General features: G+C 48.4%; 1 protein-coding gene across 1 annotated transcript in view; it reads right to left on the reverse strand.

The window, feature by feature from the left end:
* The window catches only part of LOC127018073 (uncharacterized), a 33,813-nt gene extending 14,571 nt beyond the window's left edge, over positions 1-19,242 (reverse strand). Inside the window, exons 1-2 of the mRNA XM_050899422.1 lie at positions 19,196-19,242; positions 6,958-7,808 (exon numbers count right to left, since the gene is read on the reverse strand). Coding sequence (XP_050755379.1) covers positions 6,958-7,764 — 807 coding nt within the window. The 5' untranslated portion in view covers positions 7,765-7,808; positions 19,196-19,242. The remainder of the gene's footprint in view (positions 1-6,957; positions 7,809-19,195) is intronic.
* Positions 19,243-21,224: the final 1,982 nt, after the last annotated feature.

Genomic DNA, 21,224 nt, shown 5'->3' on the forward strand with positions numbered 1-21,224 from the left:
GCTAATTTTTGTCTTTTACTGGCCGCAAGACCCTTACAAACAAATATAGTTCTACTGTATGGTATAGATGGCTGGGGTTAGTATGGCTCACTTAGCGCATAGCCCTCAGCGCAAGTCACAACTATGTGTACTGAGGCTGAGCTTGGCTCCTACCTAAAGGCACATATCTGCAGGTTGCAGTGATTTGCTGCTTTGTGACCAACTTGGGCATACATTTTGTCTGCCTTTGGCAATCTGCAACCATTACAGCACAGCTGAACTCAGGCCCTTATCACTGGTGGGTCAGTGAGAGGGATGTGTGCCTGAACCAAACTGCCAAAGTGAAAGAACATCTTTCCAGTGGTCTTTAGCAGATCCCAGCTGACGTCCCTGCTGCTACTTTCTCAGTCATTAAGAGATGCCTGAAGAAAGTCTGCAGGATCAAGCTTGCTGTCTGGCTATGGCAGGATACTCTGTACCACTGATCTCTCCACACCCAGGACCTGCAGAGTCTCACTGCTGCTCAGCCAAGGGCAGTGCTGGAGACAGAGAGTAATCCTGCGGCACAGGAAAAGCAACGGTGCTCCCCAGCCTCCTGCTCTGCACCTCGCCGTTTCTGGCCCCAGGACTTCCCCGTGTACAGCAAGTGTCCTCTCCTGTGCCGCGAGTGGACTCTGCCAAACGTGCTGCTAACAAACACATGCAGAGGCTCACTTCCACCTTGGCGCTGCCTGCTAATGTGCATGTCATATCAGTAAGTAAAATAAGCCTCGATCTTTACAAAAGCAGCGCTCTAAGTTTATCTTACTTCAAAAAATAAGTTCCCTCTACAAAAGCAGGAAGCTTACTCTGTCTCCTTTCCCACAACAATCTACATTTTTGGGGAAATGCCAGCCTTGGGACTCTTCCTGTCTTTTCATTATGTCAGAAAGCTCATGGTGTGTTCAAAAATAATCAACATTAGGATTTACTTCTTTTTAAACAAATGATGATACAATGTTATTTATAAACAGGTATTATTGTGTCCAGATGCTTTTGTGTCTGAGGTTGGAACAGAGGTCACATGAATTCATATGAAAAACTGTGATGACTCTAAGCCAACCAGTCATCCACATTCATGATTTTTATTTTCCTCTTGGGCAGAGCCTGCAGAAGTGGTGGCAAGACAAAGGTTACTCAGCCGTTACACAGAGTCTTTAGCGTGTCTGTGCAGTGGGAAGGGGCGCAGCCCCAGCACCCAGTGGGAGAACAAATCCTACATGGTGTCTGCTTGGAAAAGCTTGAATCAAAAGCACTATAACAAACATACCTGAAAGCAGCTAGGGATTTGGGGGTGCCCAGCTTCAGAAGCATGATTTTCAGAAAGTACATGAGTACCAGCTTCTGAAAACATGGCAGTTTTGAGCTGTCCTAAAATGAGTAGTCATTTTTTTAACGCTGTCCCAAAATGGGTAGTCAGAAGTTCCTCACTGTCCTTGAAAATGTAGGCTTTCTGCCACTCTGTACCCTCTTTTTGCACATTTAACAACTCTCCTTTCCGCCAGTTTGCTGTTGCAGTGACTGATGGCATGTCTGTATTGCCCTAAGGAGACAGTGAGCCAAATCCAACCCGTTAAAGCTGTAGAAACACAAAGGAAGACTACAAGGGACAGAGGAGCTCTTGGAAAAGAGGATAAAGTAAAACATTTGCTTGTAACCTCAGGATTGGGGAGAAAGCATGAAGCATTTAACTGTGACCTCTTTCAGTTAGAGACCCTCTTTTTGTTCCATATTTGTCCTGTGCTTAATATTGTAAGGTCCTGCTTCGTGTTCGTGGCTGCTACGTTTATAGGGCAAAACGGGCAGGAGGAGAAGAAGAGAAAGTGGCCCTGATTTCCAGTGCTCTGTGTCTAGGGCTGAAGGCACTTGAAAGCAAAGGTGTGCTTGGGGCAGGCATGGAGAAAATCTGGCTTTTAGCAAAAGTTAGAGAGAACTTCCCACTCCTGAGAATAAATACTGGTCCCCAGAAAATGAGAGAGAAAAGGTGTAGAGCAGTTGCTCCAGGTCTTGGGGCAAGGTGGTTTTACCCCTGTAGAGGACCTAAACCAGACTGTAGGTTGGACTCAATATGCTGGCGGCCTCTATTTCACAGCTATTCTTCAGAGGCTGTTAAGGGCAGGCAGTTTGGGCTATTTAATAGGAAATTAATTTGCATTTTATTAAAGTGATTCCAGCAAGCGCAAATGAGCAAAAGGCAAATCAGGCAGAGCCTCCAGTGCCTGCCCATGCCTGCAGGGCCAGCCACCTCTGTGGTCAGCACGCAAGGATAAAAGCTTTTAAGGGGGATGCTTCACCTTGCTTGCCCTACTACAAGGCCCATTAGCATCAGGATTGCTCAGATACGGCAGGCGTTCAATACAGAAAATTTGTGTAATTTAGCTGGTTGCCCCCAAAAGGATTGCTCAGGGAGGGCCTCTCTAGGGATCCTTCCAGGACTTTCTTTTCCATAGACTGGAAATGCCTAAACAGCCCTCACTATCTTCTGGTCATGCCAAGTGCAGCGTAGAACCTGCTGTGTCACATTCTGGTCTAAAGATTTTCCTCTCAGCACCTGTGAGAGAGTTTTGTGCTAGCAGTGGAGGGTGAGCAACCATAGTAAAACTGCAAACATTTTCCAGGATGAGTCTCTTCCAGTCTCTGTCCTCCCAGTTGAAGCTTCCCAAAACGTTCACCTAACGGGACTGAAATTTTCCCCATTCCCCACATGGGGTTGTCAAATAGTATTGGAACAAAAGCCATGTGTCCCCTTTTTTGAGTTCATGAAACCTATGACGAAGGAAAAACACCTCACCTACTTTTTTGAAGGTGAAGACGCAGAGGATCAGACAGACACAGTTTACGAATCAGATGGTTAAAGTTGCACTAGGAAAGCATCAACATAATGTATAAATAGGTGCCAGATTTTGCTTTCAGGTACATCAGACTGAACCAGACCCTCAGCTGGAAGAAAAGGAATCCAAGGCTCTCAGCTATACTATGCTGAGTTACTCTCGTTATGGTTTTGACCCTGCAGAGTTAAGGTACACTACACTGACTTTATACCTGTGTAACTAGAGAGACATCTCTGCCCTTGTGAGTGCTCACCTGACTAAGTTTTGGGGACAGGTTTTCAGTACATGTAGCCCTGCTCAGCTAGCAATAAACCATCACAGTTGTGCTGGCCCACAGATTTCTTAGGAAGCCCAAAAATACAGGATCAACACCTGCACTGGGAACTTTGGCTTATCTACAGCCCTCCAGTCAATATTTTGACTGGTGTAAAATCCAATTTTTTCTCTGAAGCCACCAGAGTCACAGAGCTGGGAGCTTTTCTTCAATCAGGCTCAATGTAAAATTGTCCTGGGCTGGACCTGGCAGCAGGAGCTGAGGCTGGCAGGCAGGACTAGCTTGCAGGTGAAGCTCTTCTTCATTCAGACGGGAGCTCGCCGATATTTCTTGCAGTGACTTAGGTTTCTACATTTCTTGCAATGCTCTTCACTTTCTCTTGTGGATAGTTTTGAGTTATACCATGCTCCATTCTCCCATAAATCCCTCGCTTGCCCGCTCCCACTGTGTTAGCACGGCCAGTACAGAGGCAGTACGGTCACTGCACCAACAGCCAAGGAATGTAATTACAAACCTCCCATCATGAGCTTGGAGCAACTGATTAGTGATGCCACAGGCTGAGCGGGAAGCATTTGTCACTGGAAGCTGACAGCACCAAAAGGCTTGTGAATAACAGGAAAGAGAAGGATAGTGCTGTATATTTCTGATGGCTCCACCCTGCTGTCCAGGAGGGGCTGCGCTTACTGATAGCTTCTGGTTTCCTCCAAGCAGCACGCACAGGCTATGGGGCTGACCATCACAGGTTGCCCTATCCTCCCCCTGAACCGTACCCCTCTCTTCAGAGGTGTATTTTGACTGCTTTGGCCCAGGATAATTAGCACTGTTTGAATAATGGTTTTTTTTTTTCATTTAATGATGATAATGCTCCCACCCTTTCTCTTCTTCTAGAGGTATGGGCCGACTTTAAATGTAAACTTTATGGAGTGTGAGGAAGTGTTTGCAAAGCAAAAGCATCAAAAGCTATGTATCTTCAAACTGTCCCCAAACATTTCATTTGGCTTAAAAGGAAATGCTTTTATTTAGGCTTCAAAGTTTTTTCACTTGTTGTTTGACAGCTTCCACTTTCTTTCATCTTTCTAGACGTAGGCAAATTTCAAAATAACGACAGTTCAAAACAAAAGATCAGAAACCTTTGTTTAAGAAATGCCAGACTGAAATGATTTGATGTAGATTTTCAGTGAAAGCCATTCACGAAATGAATCCAAATGGTCAAAACATTTGGTCATTTCCAGTCTCTCTTTTTCAGCATTTTCCTTCCTGTTCTCTTGGAAGTGGCCTCAGCAGTGAGGGAGGCTGGGAGGACATCAAGGGACATCCTCATCCAGAGACTGAATCCTTGCTCGGCTGTGTTGTGCCGGCAAGGAGAGTGCCGTTGGCTTTGCCAGAGCCAGCTGGGCTGGGGAAACTCAACTGCTCTCCTGTTACTTGAAAGTTGTATTCCCCAAACCAGCAACAGAACTGAGGAAGTTGCTGTCACCTATAATTAAATAATGTTCTCACCTGGCATTAAATATAAACCAGCGTAAGCACTCTTGCATCTCTATCAACATGAACTTAATGCAGCAGGAATTGATTTGATGGAACAATTTGGTTTGCCGTGTTCTTTGCCAAGCAGAGTAGGAATATCGTGTACTGGCCTGCTACCTTTCAGACAACATTGATTGCATTTCCAGGGGTATCTGAGTCCCTGAGACGACATCAGGCCACACAAGAGATTGGCTCCTAAGTACCATGTTGTATCTTGGACAGGTTACAGGCAAATGTGAAAACCACAGAGTAAGCCTGGAGCAGAGCCTCAGCTGGGGTGAACCAAGATGTGTCCATCAGCTGTACGGGCAGATGATTATCTGGACATCATTTCTGAGTGGGTCTCACTCTGTCCTGCCTCTATTGTATGACAGTGAGGACAGGTCAACCTTGTGCAGGTTTGGTGAGGGCAGAAGGCTCTGCAGCTGCAGGAGGTTGTCCCTGTGCTCTGAGGCACACGGTGCAGCAGCAGCAGCCGCAGGGCTGTGCAGCAGCTGTGGGCATTTGTTGCCCCAGTCAGCTTGGGTGCTACCTGGCATCCCAGCAGTTTGAAGAGAGCTGCTCTTGAGATACAGCAGCCTGGAGGTGCTCTGTGAAGAGGGGCAAACTTCCCCAGCATCTAGGTCACAGCTGTATTTATACAGCTCGAAAAACAAACAAAGAAAAGTGCTCTGGGGCACAGAGCTTTAGCACTCAGCCAGTGAGGATATTAAAAAGGAGGGGAGATAAGCCACCAAGAGCTTCATTTCCTCTTCAGCTTCTTTCTAATTTATTCTCTTGTTTATTTAAATGCTCTGCTTTGGGAAACTGAGGCTCCATTTCACAAAGGATTTAAAGGAATTTCATGGGCAGCCAGAGCTGTCAGACAAGACCAAGCTGGCTGCAAACCCTCCAGAGTGTGACAGAGAATTTAGGTAATTTTTTATAAAGTCTCCTTGTATTCAAACTCTCCTGCTCCGGTCCTTTTTTGAACTCCCTGCCAAAAGGCCAGGTCACTGTCTGTTTGGGAACCGTGCAATATAGACATCTGTCTTCTGCCGTGGGTGAGACAGCTCTGGGGAGGAAGAGGTTGCTCTGTTGGATTGTGCGTTGCTTGTGCTGCCTCGATATGCAATGTTAACAGAGATGGGCCATCTCTGACCTTCCTTGCTGCTCGGGAGGGTTTGGCATGCTGGACAGGAAGGCCATCTCCTGATGGTTCAGGGCCCATGCAGAGAGGTCATGGTGAAATTATATGCGCAGCACACAGCAATTGTCACTTGGCTTCCTCCCACCCATCTCCCATTCCAATTCATCACTATTACCGCAATGAATGCCCCCGAAAAGAAATCCCTGTTATGCACTGTTTGATATTTTTGGTGTGTCTGTGTGACCCGCTTCACCTAGCCTGCCCCCTCCTTTCCTTTTGCTGATGGGGCTTTTTGTTCTGTCTCTCTATCAAGAATCAGCTCCCCAGTTAGATCTTTCCGTCGCTGGTTCATGGAAGCCACTGCAGTGGGCAGGCAAGGCGGCAATCTGTGTGCGTGTCGGCAGCATGGGGCTTCAGGCAAAGCACTGGCGTGAGCGCTTGCCAGCATCCACTATGGAAGAAGGTGCACAGAAGGGCTTTTTATTCTCCTGTCAGTCGCATGGTGTACCCAGCAAGGGGGAAAGAGTAGGACAAGGTGCTGAAAATATTATGTCTTTGCAGTTCGGTCAGTCTCAGAACACAGCAGTTTCCATCATGGCTGGGCTGGAAGGTTAAAATGGGATCTCCGTCTCCAGCCCAGCAAAGACTTGAATTAGTTCATTAGTTCCGTGCTCACTCATTATTCGAGAGAGCTGGCTCAAGAGGACAGGACAGGCCTGGACAGGAATGAGCTACCCCTTAGACAAGTCCTTTCCAAACTTTGGCTCTCTGACTGCAGTCCAGCTGTTCCCAGGAACAGGAATAACCTGGCCTTGAAAAAGAAACTGTGTTCTGATCCCTGTCCCATGTATCAGAGGATGATGACTAACTTCACAATCTTCATTTTAAGACCAGAATCAAGTCCATCCTCTAATCTAGGGCTTTTTGAAACATCAGATCTCCATGAGCCACTAGTCATCCTTACCCAGACCCAATATATGTGAATTATTTCAGAATTTCACTGCTATGAAAAGAGCTCTTAAAAATCAATTGCCAAGATTTGCTGCTTACAACAGTTTCAGGGGACATTTTCTACCCCACTCAGATGTGTCCTAGTTCGTGACAGAGGACAGGACTTGAACCCTGACTGAGGTGTTTGGACAGGCCTAGCTGTAAGATTCAGTTTAGGTGTTTCTTACCTCACTCAATCTGCAGCATTCATCCATGTATTCATCCAGACTGTCGCTTGTGGGGTACTTCTTCAGCTGATGTCCATGGATCTGAAGGTCTTGCATACTGCCAAAGTTCTCTGGGAAATTGTCAGCAATTGTCTTTGGCTCTTCTATGGGAGCTGGGGTGGGAAGAGTGCTTTCCCTGGGAAGGTCCGTCTCTGGGGTAGGTTCCTTTTCCAGAGATTGCCTTTCGCTTTGGTCAAAATGTTCATTGGGACTTTCTTCCTGAGGGACACTGAAGTCTTCAAGGGAAGCTGTAGGACCCTGCACAGCATCTGCCTCCTGGCTATAGTACTCAGCTTGCTTTTCACTCTCTGGATCTTGGTGGCTGACTTTTCTGGCACGCTCTTTACATGTTCTCATTATCAGGTGGTCAATTTCTGGAGAAGAAGAGGTGCTAAGCACGCCCGAGTCACAGAATGAGTCTCTGCTGTGAAGCACAAAGCTCTTCTCTGAACCCGTCGGTGTTGATGGAGAATTAGCCCCGCTTGGCAATTCAACCCCAGAGTCCTCGGATTCAAATTTGGAGAATCTGTGAAGTCGGCACTTGGACTCGAAGGTGCTGAGGTCAGGCAGCGTGGCTACATAGTCTGTGCTTGCTGGGTCATCTGCATAGTCTGGATCTGCTGGTGCGGCTGCTGCATTCGGATTTCCCTGGCAGTCTGGTGGGAGGCTGGCACCGGGGAGATGGGACTCTTCTGTGCAGGCTCTGTCAGCTGGAACCTCTGGGATTAACCCTGGGTTTTGAATTCCTTCATTGCTCAGTATCTTCATATGTGTTAACACGACTTTGTCCTCAGCAGGTGGGCTCTTCTTACCTGCTTAAAAGAAAACAAGTAGAAGGTCACAACAGGCTACAAAACTCAGTGTCTAGTGCATCCCCTGAGGGATGTGAAATGTAAAACTGTCTATAGTAAGGTGGTAGAGGGGGACAGCACTAATTTGTTTTTCTTGAGCTATATGAAGCTTTTTTGTAGGCTTTGCTACAACAGAAGTGTTGTGTTTCATAGCCCCAGAGTCCTTCAGGGGGAGTCATAAATGCACACAGAGTTCTGATTTAGTAGATAGGTAGAAAACAACACATGTAGCCAGATAACATTTTAGTGATTACCTGCATACAGACACAGAGAAGTACACGTTCATTCAGCACAATAGACGTTAATTTAAGGCTAAAGTATTTCCTCTGATTAACTGTATTCTGAACCAGCAGAAAAAAGGGTAAAACGAAATCTGTCTTTCCGCAGGCTTAAGTGAATTTTGGGTTGCAACAAGCAATTTGCAAACTGTTTGGTATTCTCTGCAGTATTCTCTGTGCACATACAGGTGACAAAAAGCAAATACTGATAGGAAAAGCAAACGAGGCACTGTAGATCTTTTTCACTCCCTGTATGGTTTTAGCTATGAAGTAATTTCTTTAAATGAACTCTTACCTTCTTTGTAAAGATAAAGGAGAGGGGGGCAGCTTTGTTCATGAGGTTTTTGCACGTGGACAAAGAAGACTTGGTTTCACATCACAATTATTTCACATGGCAATGTGGTAGAACATCTCTGGATGAAAGGCTGATCTACAGGAGTTGCAGATCTGCCCCCAGGTTTTCTTACTGTTTTTCTGAATCTAGTATTTCACAGTGCAGAATTCTGGTTCACGCTGATATGAGAGCCAGTGTGAAAGCTCTGCATCCACCCTTTAGCAAACTGCAAATCTCAGCTCCAAATCCATCTGTTCGTGGATTTGGGACCAGGAATTGCTGCAGTACAAAACTTCAGTTTCTCCGGTATCTTTTCCCTTATTAGTGCCTGACCCAGAGCATCTCAGCAGGCTACAATGCATACACTTTTCAGGATATCTTACTTCCTACTTCATTTCCTTTCATTCCCCTCTCCTACTTCCTTCCTTTTTGCCTGACATCAAACCAGCAGCTGCTTCACAAACTCACTTCCGGTAACGTAATTATCCGTAAGTAGGCAGGGAAGCCTGGGACCCCCCCACCAGCGGGAGAGCAGGGAGAGCTCTGCTGTGCAACCCTCCTTCACCGTAACCCAGAAAACTCCCTCTTTCCGAAATAACCCGTTTTCCAGCCTTCCCTCCGCCACCTTGCTTTCCACAATGTCCACAGACAAGGGAGACTTTTACTCATTAAGGCCAAGCTAGCTATTACATGGATCATTTTCTACTTTATTTAAATTCCTTCTATTTGATCTTGAGAATTTCTTGGGATACCACTGAAACATGCCCTTTACTGTTCAAAGGCAGCCATAGATTTAATATTTTACACTGGATTTTCATAAAGGACTGTCAGTGGTAAATAATCCCATCTGATAGGCTTTTTGTAGCACTTGGGCACATAGTGCTTATAATCCCTTATTGAAGATCTTGTTTATCATTTACAGAATTGCACCCACCTCCCTTGGCAGGATTCACAGGCATCTCTCCACTGTAAAGAGCCACGTTTGGGACAGTCAGTGCCAGACTGTCAGCAATGCAACACCAGTACATTGCTGTGGTGGGGGACAAGAGAAAGACATTGCCCACGGAAATGCCACAGGAAAGCTCATCAGGAGCTGCTTGGGCTGGGTAACAGCCCTTCTGCTCTTGGGATGAGCATGATGGACCCTGAACTGAGGACAAGGAATAGGGAGCCTGGTTTGCAGCTTCACACACAGCAAAATGCCACCTGTAAGAGGGAGCTCCGTGCCAGGTCTTGGAAGGAGGAGGTGGAGCTGAGTCCTTACTTATTTGGAGTGAAAAGGATCTACCTGTTCAGCTGCAAACACCTCTTGGCAGCAAGAGGCAAAGCATTGAATCTGCATGAAAAATAAAAGGCTAATAGGCTCTTCTGATGGCATCACCACCCCAGATGGCACAACAAAACCACTGAGAGTCAGGAGGAGAGTAGCTGTGTTGCTGCACTTTCTTTTTAAGAACAAATCATACAGCTGTCACTCTTACCAGGAATTACTATATGCAATGGTAGTTCCTTCCCACAGACTGATTGCCTTCACTTATTAATCATGCCATGCTTTCCTTTGATTGGAGATTCTCTCAGTGTCTTTCAATCTGCCCCTTTTTTTTTCTTGCTTAACCGGTTTCACGCTGGCCTACACAAATATTTCTTTGTCTGAAATCAGGAAGCAGTTTATTAAAATGAGGTCTTGCTACTTACAGAAGGAGACATCAGATGCTTTAATTTGTATCTTTTATGACTACAAAAGCTACAACGTGTACCAGAAAGTTTGGCTGGGGTAGAAAAAATAAAAAATGAGATGAAATCTCTGACCCTCTGCGTGAGGGCCCCCTCGACACCAACAACTCCAGTGCTGAGAAAGGTCTGCACTCTGGACAACACAGTCCTTTGCTCTCATGGTTTCACAACAATTTCTTGTTTATCTCTTCTAGGCTGCAAACCATTGATCTCAGCACTGGCAGGTCCTGGTAACCACAGTGCCTGAGCATTTCTGATTTATCCTCCCAACCCCTTGCGATGATGCAAAATGTTATCACCCCCTACCACAAGTTCAGAATAGATGCAAAGGACGGCAGGATTTTGCAACACACCTAGGCACCTCGTCCTCATTCATTCAATGATACTTGCCCATGGTCAATGAGATCATCTGTGCTACAGCAGAGAGATCTCCCATGATTAAGGCAGTGACCTGAAACTCAAGTTTTTCTTGCTGCACTTCACTGACGGAACAGTCTCTTGTTCCTCTCTGTTAACTGGGTTGTGGAATCTAAACCATGGGGCTTCCAACAAGCAGATTGTTTCTGCTACAGATCTTGAAAGAGGCATACAAAAACACTCAACTCTTTCAAGCATATTGCCAACAAACACCAGAACGGTGCAATTAAAGCTCATCTGTGCAATTATCAAAAAAAAAAAAAAGTGAACCAGACCCTCAGCTGCTATAAATTAGCTCATTACCAGGGCCCCTAACAGAATTGTGTCGCTAATTCTGGCTGAAGACTTGGCCTGTAAGTGCTTTGTACAACAATACCAGGGGCCCAGAGCAAAGCAGAGAAGATGGACTCTTGCCTGGTGCTGGAGGGAGCATGCTGCGGGAGTATGATTACAATGCTGTGCAGAGGCTTCTGAAAGGAGGTGTGAAGAACTTCAGAGAGCTGAATGGCGGCATTAGGGTTGGTAAGATGTATTTACTTGTGCTGGAGGCCAGCCAAGTTTGACACTGCTGCTCCTGGGAAATCAGCCAAGATTTTTTTTGTTGTTGTTGTTTTTTGTTTCCTTTCCCCTGGACTGGTTTTCCACACCCCTTCTGGGGTGGGGGTAAAGTACCAAAAGATGCTGCTTTCAGGCAGCTGGCTGGGACACTGGTAGGGCAGCACTGGAGGGAATGGAGTTGTGTGTGCACGCTTAGGAATCAGTATAGCTTCCTGCAGCATCTTCGGCAGTGTGTGCCCAGGCCAAACATTGTCTCAGGTCAACTTGTGCTACTTGCCTACTACCCCTTCAAAGGATTGGCCCTATATGGCTCTATAATCACACCAGAGATAAACAGGGTTCTCTGGGTTGTAATATAAGCCTGTAACTGACAGAGACTGATTATGTGTAACCTTGGGCAAGTTGCTTGGACTTCCTGTGCCTGTACAGTTGGAGAATAGGACTGCTTCCTATCTCATGGGGAGTGGTAACAGTGAACTAGCTAATATCTGAAGGTAATTAGTAGGGAGTGAAAGGAATTGATTTGTCCCAGCTAAGTCTCTAGAACTTTGCATTACTTTGTTTCCAAGTTGCTTTCTAGGATAATTCTGTGTTGGCAGTTAGCAAAGCCTAGCAGAGAAACTTACATCCTTCAAAGGCGAATACCCTCCCATCAGCTCCTGCCCCAAGGCTTTCCTTTCCTTGGAATTTTAAGTCCAAGTGTGTTTTTCCTGTTGCACAATAACTAGTAGCTGCCAGGGCGCAGCCTAGTGCATTAATATAGAGATTTCTGACCTGAGGAAGGAGGGCGGATATCTAAACGTAAAATTGCTTTCAAGCAGTTTCTTTATCCAAAGTAAGTTGCGTGTAAGAGATGCACTCAAACAACTGCCCAGGCAAAGCTCCTAGGCATTCCTAGTCCTGCCCAGGCCTAATTCCTGCAAAAGCTCCCACTTTTCTAGTAAACCAAGAGAAAGTCTGTATTCAAATCCCCATGCTCCAAAGCACTGAAATCCAGGTCCAGCTTTTTCTTTTTTACGTCTATGCCTGTGGCTCAAAGCTGTGTTTCACGGGCAATTCCTTCAGTGCAAGACCTGTTAAGCTCTGCTGCGTCCCTGAGAGGGGTCCTTGGCCTCTGATGCGCTGACTCAGGTATCATAGCACATGGTCTTCTGATGCATCTGGCTAATGGAAGTGCTGGTGGTGGGAACAGGCCAGGCTGGCAGTGGGATGAGTGCTGCCAGAGGCAGTACAGAGCTATACCATACAGTGCTGCCCTGTGCTGCTCTCCTCCCTTCTGGTCTGTGACCACCCAGCTTCTCAAAATGTTCATCCTGATTTGTAGGCTACTTGGTATGGGGAGAATCTCTGTTAAACAAGTGCACAATGACTGGCACAACTGGAGCCAAAACTTTGCTTGTCTCCATCTGCCATTGCGTTACAAAGGATAGCAGCATTAGAGTCATGGCAACCCTCTGCTTGTCCCCAGAGCTGCTGCAAGGTTCATGTGCACAGCGAACCCATCCACAGTGGGTGGTGCTGGCGGGGTTATGCAGGGTGGCAGTCCCAGGGAGAAGCACAAGGTGAGCAGTCCAGAGATGCTCAGAGTGCCTATTCCTCCCTCTACTCCCGTCTACCACAAGACATGCAACACCCTCTAGGTTTAAGTCCATAAGGCCAGTACTTTCCAACTGTACTGTGCCACAGGAAGACAGCAGCAGAAGTAAAGGGCATCACCAATGACTTGGGTTGCTGGAGTAGCAGGGATTTTGCACAGCTGCCCTGCAAAGGAAGACCAAAGTCAAACCCCATCATTCCTACGAGTCTGCTTAGTCCTGAGCACAGGAGCAAGATGCACGTGCGAAACTCCAGAAAAGGTTTTTCAGCATATCATAGAGGACCCACACAGCCTGCCTAGTAACTCTTCTCTAGCTCCAGCTGTGCCAAGGATTAAATCCTGTGCCATGCAGGATAGGTTCTGTGATGGGGCTGTGGCTTCCAAGTAACAGACTAAGAGATGATCATCAGCTTTTGAAGAATCATTAGGCAGCAGTGACTAGTGAGCTGGAGTCAAACTCATGACCTAGAAATGAAAGGCTGCCTCTCCCATTCAGTCCTTGCATTCCCTCATTTTCCTTCCTTCCTTTCCAAAAAAGTCTCCCTTTAGTCCTGTCGCTGCGACACATTCTCTAACACCGCTGGCAGTACAGCTCAGGTGGTATTTCCCTTTCACTGTGAAGAGGTGGGGTTTTTTTTCTCGCCAATGATGAGGTCTCAATTTCCCAGCATTTAAGAGAAAAGGGGTCACTTCCTTTCTGAAACAATAGGCATTTTTTGCTGCTGACTCTTCCCCCATATGTGCTGAGGGGTGGGGCTGGGTGGGGGGGGCTGTGTTGGCACCTCCTTTTCAGCACTAGCCCACCAGCTGGCCCCCCCACAGAGCACACAGGAGCTGTGTTACTTTCCTAGCTAGGCAATGGCTGTCCCTTGCATAGTCTCGTGGGCACAGGGAGTCGTTGCATAGATAGGACCCCAATACTTAGAAGAATTGGATTACTCTTATGCTGCCAAAAAATCTAAAACAAAACAACCCAACAAACAAACAACCCCCGCCCAAAAAAACCCCAGCAACCACTACCAATTGACCCTCTGGGAGGGAAATCTATCTCCACAGAGCTTTGCTCCACAGGACTTCCATGGAGTGAGGATCTCCCTGCTTCCTTGTGCTTTACAGGCCTGTTGAAGACCTGATCCCAGTCCTGGTGATGGCAGGGGTGCTGCTTGGCACTGAGCTTCTGCAGACAATCTGCCTTCCCAACACCTTTCAAGCAAAGCTAGTCTGTGAGCACGCTGCTGTATCTTGGTGTATTGGGTTTGCGTGGCAAGGTTTTGGTAGCGGGGGGGCTACAGGGGTGGCTTCTGTGAGAAGCTGCTAGAAGCTTCCCCTGTGTCCGATAGAGCCAATGCCAGCCGGCTCCAAGAGGGACCTGCTGCTGGCCAAGGCCGAGCCCATCAGCGATGGTGGCAGCGCCTCTGGGATAACATATTTGAGAAGAGGGAAAAAGTTACTGCGCAGCAGCAATTGCAGCCGGAGAGAGGAGTGAGAAGATGTGAGAGGAACAACTCTGCAGACACCAAAGTCAGAGAAGAAGGAGGGGGAGGAGGTGCTCCAGGCACCAGAGCAGAGATTCCCCTGCAGCCCGTGGTGAAGACCATGGTGAGGCAGGCTGTCCCCCTGCAGCCCATGGAGGTCCATGGTGGAGCAGATATCCACCTGCAGCCTGTGGAGGACCCCATGCTGGAGCAGGGGGATGCCCAAAGGAGGCTGTGACCCTGTGGGAAGCCCGTGCTGGAGCAGGCTCCTGGCAGGACCTGTGGACCCGTGGAGAGAGGAGCCCATGCTGGAGCAGGTTTGCTGGCAGGACTTGTGACCCCGCGGGGGACCCACGCTGGAGCAGTCTGTTCCTGAAGGACTGCACCCCGTGGAAGGGACCCATGCTGGAGTGGTTTGTGAAGAACTGCAGCCCGTGGGAAAGACTCACGTTGGAGAAGTTCATGGAAGACTGTCTCCCGTGGGAGGGACCCCACACTGGAGCAGGGGAAGAGTGTGAGGAGTCCTCCCCCTGAGGAGGAAGGAGCAGCAGAAATAACGTGTGATGAACTGACCCAAACCCCCATTCCCCATCCCCATGTGCCACGGGGGGTGGGAGGTAGAGAAAATCAGGAGTAAAGTTAAGCCTGGGAAGAAGGGAGGGGTGGGGGGAAGGTGTTTTTAAGATATTTGGTTTTATTTCTCATTATCCTACTCTGATTTGATTGGTAATAAATTAGGTTTTTTCCCCAAGTCGAGTCTGTTTTGCCTGTGATGGTAGTTGCTGAGTGATCTCCCTGTCCTTATCTCAACCCATGAGTCTTTCGTTATATTTTCTCTCCCCTGTCCAGCTTAGGAGAGGGAGTGATAGAGTGGCTTTGGTGGGCACCTGGCATCCAGCCAGGGTCAACCCACCACACTTGGGCTACCCAATCTGAGCAAGGGCTTTTCCTAAACAACTAGGACAATCATGAGCTTAAGAATTTCTAAGGGGAGCTTATGGAAAGGTCTTGTGTCTTCAGTGCACCAGTTACAACCTCTGTCTACAATGGCAGAAACTTGTGAAGGCTTGAAAATTACTGCCATAAAAATGTTTTGGTTTTTTTTACCAGAATTGTGACTGAAAAATTCATGTTTGCAGAGGAACACATTCCCATGTGGTAACTGAATATTTGTATGATAGACCCAATTCTCAAAATTTCAATTTATCCAACTAGGGAACTGGAAATGCATGTGGATTTCATGGGAGTATATATATAACTTGATTTGCTTGAAATGTTGAATGCAAAGGAATAATTATGGCAAGGTTGAGATCTCAGACAGTCCTTGAACAAAAAGCACAAATTTCTTGGATTGTTTGGCTCCAAGGCGCTCTCCAGTCTCACTGTTAGTTAAGTGTGTGAAGTTCCTCCGGATGATAGTTTGGTAATATAATGTGACCAGAAATCTTAGATCCCCCATAGCTGCAGCTGGTAATGATAAATCCATGTAAAATAGATGGTGAGAAAAAGATAACAAGGTTCAAGGACTCTGAAGAGGCATTCATTGCTTTAATACCTATGTTTTAGAAGAGGAGGAGATAATTATAGCTGTTTTCAGGCATTTGAGGAGGAATGAGAGGGAGATTGATTGTTTACTGATGGATATAGTTGGGTGAACTAAAGAGGAAATGGATTTCCAAGTAGAGAGGCCACTTGACACTTTTACAGCTTGCTTCAATTCATTCCAAGTGACCTGTGAAGTTTTTGAAACACAGCAACAGGTCTGATAGATTAGTGACCTCTGGCAGCAAGTCCTGGGGCACAGCAGGCCCCCACAGACCACCTGGTTTATCAGAGTTACTTGTGTAGGCTGGCAGTCACCAGTTTTTAGACCAACACCTGACCTTGCGCACAGTGCCAGCTAAAAAGCCTCTCCCACTCGTTACTGCATTTACCCTGCAACTTATTTTTTTGGCTATATAGCCCAGTGGAAAAACCAGGCCAAGGATAACTTTGGTGCACAAGGATCTGTGCCCAAGTCCTCCCTACCCTGCAACGTAACCACTCCTGGGGTGGGGGGGAGGCTCAGCTCCCACAGTCACCTATGGTGCTTGTTTGTGAGACTTTTTCAGGGAGATGACAGCTCTCACTAAAGACCTGCAAATCCTTCTCCTTGGAAATTCCCCTTGTGCTCCTTCAGGAGGGAGGTTCAAAACCTTAAATAAAGGAAATAGTGCTTTCATGAGCAGCCCTGTATAATAGCAAAAGATTATTTGGCACACAGCTCGCTAATGTGTCTGAGCAGAAAATGAAAACAATGGAAACAAATATACCACACCTTGGCAAAAACTGTCTGAATTAGGAGATCTTTTCATTGCACATCTGATTTGCAGGCTGCCTCATATCGCAAAGGAGTATTCAGCCAGAAACAAACTAGGAGACAGGAGGCCCTTTGCAAGGATGGAACTTGCCCCCCAGGGATGACAGGTATGTAGTAATTCAGGTTTTATTGCCTATAATAAGCTTGGATAAACAACTGTTCAATAGCCCCGCAGACCAAAGCCATTAAGACCCCAGTGCTTCAACTGAAGCTAAAGGAACTCATGAATCGTATCAGAAAGGTCACTGTTAACCCATTCTTCATGTGTAGTCATTGCTGTCCCTAGGCAAAACCCCAGAGAGATGCTTCTGCTCAAAGGAGGTAGCAGTGGGCAGGTGTAACCATACTCTTTGGTATGTCTGAAATCTTTTATGGTTGCAATGAGAGTGGTGACAATTTTGGGGTTTGTTGCTCTTGCTGGGGCCACACAAGGACCTTGGTCAGATGAAGAGGAGGTGGTGAAGCAGGGCTCTGTAGCTGCAGTAAACTGAACTTGCTGATACAACAGGTCCTGCCACCCTGATACTTCTGCTCTAACAGTCCCCCCCAAGGAGGGGGGGAAGATCCAGCCTATACCCCTGTTATTGAGCTGCCACTCTAAAAAAACAAAACAAAACCCCAAAAAAACCCAAAAGACCCAAAAAGACCCCCACGTTTTTTTTTTTATTTATATTCTCTATCTTAAGCTGCGTTTGGAGATGCAACTTTAAAGTCCCTGCCACAAAGCTTGCAAGAAACAGCATATTCTTGGCTCTTTCTGAGTAGAGATGGGGTCCAAACCAGGACACAAATAGTATTTGGTGTCTCTTTCCAGCCAAAGTGATTAGGGAGCACTGTCCCTGTTTCTTATTTGGAGAAATTCTAGCTGAATCTCTTTTTGATTCCTCAGTGCTCTGTTTGATAAGTCTGTTCCCCCACCAAAGCTTCCACCTACCCCTGCGACAATATTGCTGTCTGGGTGATGAGGGACACTTCCATTTGGAAAAGCAAGCTTCCTTTCCCCTCCTAACCCTGCCATCAGGCTTGCACTATATAGCTTGGGGGAAACAAGTTCATGGTCAAATTACATCTGGGGAAAAAAAAGAGCAGTTTCCACCATACTGTAAAATGGCATTTCTTCCAATACTCTCCACATCTGGTGGTGACGCTGGAGTCCTCTCGCAGCAGCACTGCTCTAGAGCCTTTCATGTTGTTAGGTAAAAATGCAGTCTGCAGACCAAACCCAGACAGAGCAATGTGCTTCAACAGCCCTTGCTAGCACAGTGCCCAGCAGTTACCTGGTAGGGCACCTCAGAGAGGCTCCAGCTCACACTGAGCTCTGAGTAGCTGCCCCAGAGCAGGAGAGCTGGGAAGCACAATCCCAGCAGTGAGTGCCTGAGCAGATGCCCACAAACGTGGCAGCTCTGGTGAGTCTGCAGGAGCTGCCTGCACTGCAGCAGTCCAGGGAGGAAGGAGTTCAGCATACGGATGGGAAGTCAGGACCCCAGGAGGCATAACCACTCCAACACAGTGTTTTGCAACACCTTTACCATCCTGCTGTTGCACAGCACACTACGCTTAGATTCTGGCAAACCCTGTCTGTAGCCACCTCCATGCCAAGCAAACCAACGCAGTGCAGTGATGTTAATGGAGACAGAAACTGCAGATCTCATTTACCGCTGGCACAAGCCAAGCTGAAGGGCAAACAGGGATGCTAAGGGGATTCTGCTACCTGGGGCTTGTGATCTCAAAGCCTGCAGCACTGGCTGAGGCATAAAACATACCAGACCCATTGTGCCTGAAAAAGGCAGTCTGAGACCACATCATTTGTTTTGACAACAGACTTACAAAGTTACAAGTGATCTGCTGCAGGACCATAGCTGCCTTCCCTGCCTGGGTCACCTCATCTGCACGGAACGGGAGGGAGCAAATAAAACCTCTCAAACTCGGGATAATCCCTGTTGGATGGGGAGGTACCAGCCTAGAAAGCGATCCGATACCCATTGCCAGCGCAGTGACAGGCGGAGGGCAGACCTGATCCGCCTCACGTTAGCGCAAAACCCGAGCGATACCGGCGGGACATGTGCGCACAGCCGCTCAGCTGCCAGTCCCCTGTGTTCACCCTTCCTGCTCCCGTCCTGGGCAGTTCGCCCTCCTTCACGCACAGACCGTTCGGAGTCACAGCGCTCCCGCCTCTCCCGCTGTTCTCTCCCAAGCCTTTCCACGCTTACAAATACAAAATAAACCCGTAAACAAATCGGTTCCTAAAGCGCGATCCTTCACCCCGCCGGCCCCGGGGCAGGAGCTGAGCGGCCGGAGGCTTAAGCGAGGGGGGGCTCATTTCAGCCTTACCTGCGTGGGGGCAGAGGCAGCCGGAGAGCAGGGAGCGCAGCATGGGGCCGGGGCCGGGGCGGCGGCGGTGCGGGGCGGTGCGGGCAGCCCGTCCGGCGGGGCCCGGGAGCGGGGCGGGCCGGGCTGGGCTTGCCCTAAGTACCGTCTGCGCGGCCGCTGAGGGGAAGGAAGGGGATGGCGGAGGAGCGGGTTTGGGGAGGTGTGCCGGCAGCCGCCGGCTGGCTGCGGGCGGGCCGTGGCAGCCCCGGGGGGGCGGCGGACTCACCTCTCCTCCAGGGCGCTCCCAGGGTGAAGCTCCGGTGCCAGCTGAACATCCCGGCAGCAGCCGCCCTCAGGGGCGGGCGGGGGACGGGGACGGGGGTGCCATCGCTGCCGGCCCACCCCGGGCTGCTGCGCGTCCCCCGGCGGGCGAGCGGGGCCCGGGCTAGGGCTAGGGCATGGCGGGGCGGCGGGGGCAGCAGGCAGCGCTGCCGGCGCGGAGGCTGCGGAGCGGCGAGCGGGCGCCCGGCCAGCAGTGACTTATAAAGGGAGCAGCCCAGAGGAATGCATCTCCTTTGGCTGATAAGCCGAGATGACTGGAGGGGTTTGAACTACCTTTGCAACCCCCGGAGGAGAGAGGGGGAGAAAGGAAAAAAGGGACGGGAGAGAAGAAAAAGAAAAATATTTCAGCACTTGCATAATGTCAATAAACAACCCCCCTCTCAAGTGGCAGGAAAGCAAAGGCTGGAATGTTTGGGGTGGGGAGGAGAGAGAGCAGAGTGGGTTCAGTGGTTTTTTTTCTTTTCGGTTTTTTTCTTTCTTTATTTAAATCGCATGTTATGTGTTCACAATGCAAAACTCTGCCTTGGTTGTAGCTGGGGCTTCAGGCTATGGGTAAGAGGGGTGAGGGGGAAGTGGCAGGACTGTCCCGAATGCAAGCTCCCATGGGCAGGTTTGTGGTGTCACCCCACTGGAGTGAACTCCAAACACGCAGGCCAGGCATGAAGAGCTCTGGCATGCCCTGGGTATGGCTACGCTCACCGGAGTGCTGCCTTGGGAAACGCGTGGGAAATTACTCCTAGGCTAGGTTTAAGCAATACAAGCTCCCTACAGCCCACAGCTTCATAACCTATATGGGGTCTCTGCTTGCTAAGAGAGCACCAGTCCCTGCATTACTGTCCCATCCAGACTTTTGCTGACTCTAGCATTGTCAGGAGAAAATGTGCTGCTCCACCGGTTAAACCGGCCTAATTTTGTGGACTTCAGCTGTCCACAAGATCAGTGGCCCCAAGGAGACCACAGAGAGCCAGTGGGTGCTACAGCCCTGCTACAAATGCCATGAGAAAGCCAGGCGGGAGGGGAGCTGTCAGGGGAGATCCAGTCCAGCTGCCTCCTCGCTCTGCTCCCCCAGGTGCCAGCCCTCCTGTGCCGCTGCAACAAACACCACGGGCCGGATATCAACTGAAGTGAATTGACTTTTTGCTGTAGCAGTCACTGGAGTTTGCTGATTGGCATCAGCCACAATTTAAAGACAGGGTGTTTAACTGGCCCCTTTTCCCCACCACATTGGTCTTGTATTTAGTTATTATTTTATTGCTCCCAAACTCATGTTATCCAACGGAAGGCATCCTTTCTTCCTAGACTGGGAGATTCATTATACTGCTCCCCCCTTGCCTCCCACTGCGGTGGGATAGAGTGTTTGTGGGCTGCACCCAATTTCCTTGCAGCACTCCAGGCACTCATTGTGCACCCAGCGTGTGCTCCTGTTTTTCTGGGAAAGCCAAAGAGGGTTGTGTCCAGGGCTGGTGAGAAGGAAAGCCATAAATTCCCTCGGGGAAGGAGGTCCCTATTTCTTGCATTGAGACAGTCCCGGGCCAGGGAGGTATGCACCGCTGTGGTTATTGCTGTGTGCTTGGTGCGCAATGTGCTGCCATGCCCTACCCATGCTATCAGCCCGGGCTCGCCGTCTCAGCTCCCAGCTGCAGTGGGCAGACTTAAATTACTAGAGCAGCGGAAGGGCAACTTACAGGTGCCTTAGCATGAACTCAGTAGCACTGTTAGCAGCCAGAGGAATTCTGGGGGACAAAGTATTACCCTCTCACCTCTAGCTCTGCTGCCCATATACCATTGCACACCTTTCTTTCTGCCATTAAGCTCCATTGTTTTGTATGCTGCTGAACACACTCCTATACTACCCAGAGGCTTATTTTTTTTAAATAACTAGTTTGGAGAAGGAAAAAAGCTACTGTGCTGATGTCTGTATATAGCTGCAACTCAAAGTGCTCTGAAATTTATCTGATTTGTAGTGAGCAAAA

This window comes from Gymnogyps californianus, chromosome 6, assembly GCF_018139145.2.
Source record: "Gymnogyps californianus isolate 813 chromosome 6, ASM1813914v2, whole genome shotgun sequence".
In the NCBI taxonomy this organism is placed as follows: Eukaryota; Metazoa; Chordata; class Aves; order Accipitriformes; family Cathartidae; genus Gymnogyps; species Gymnogyps californianus.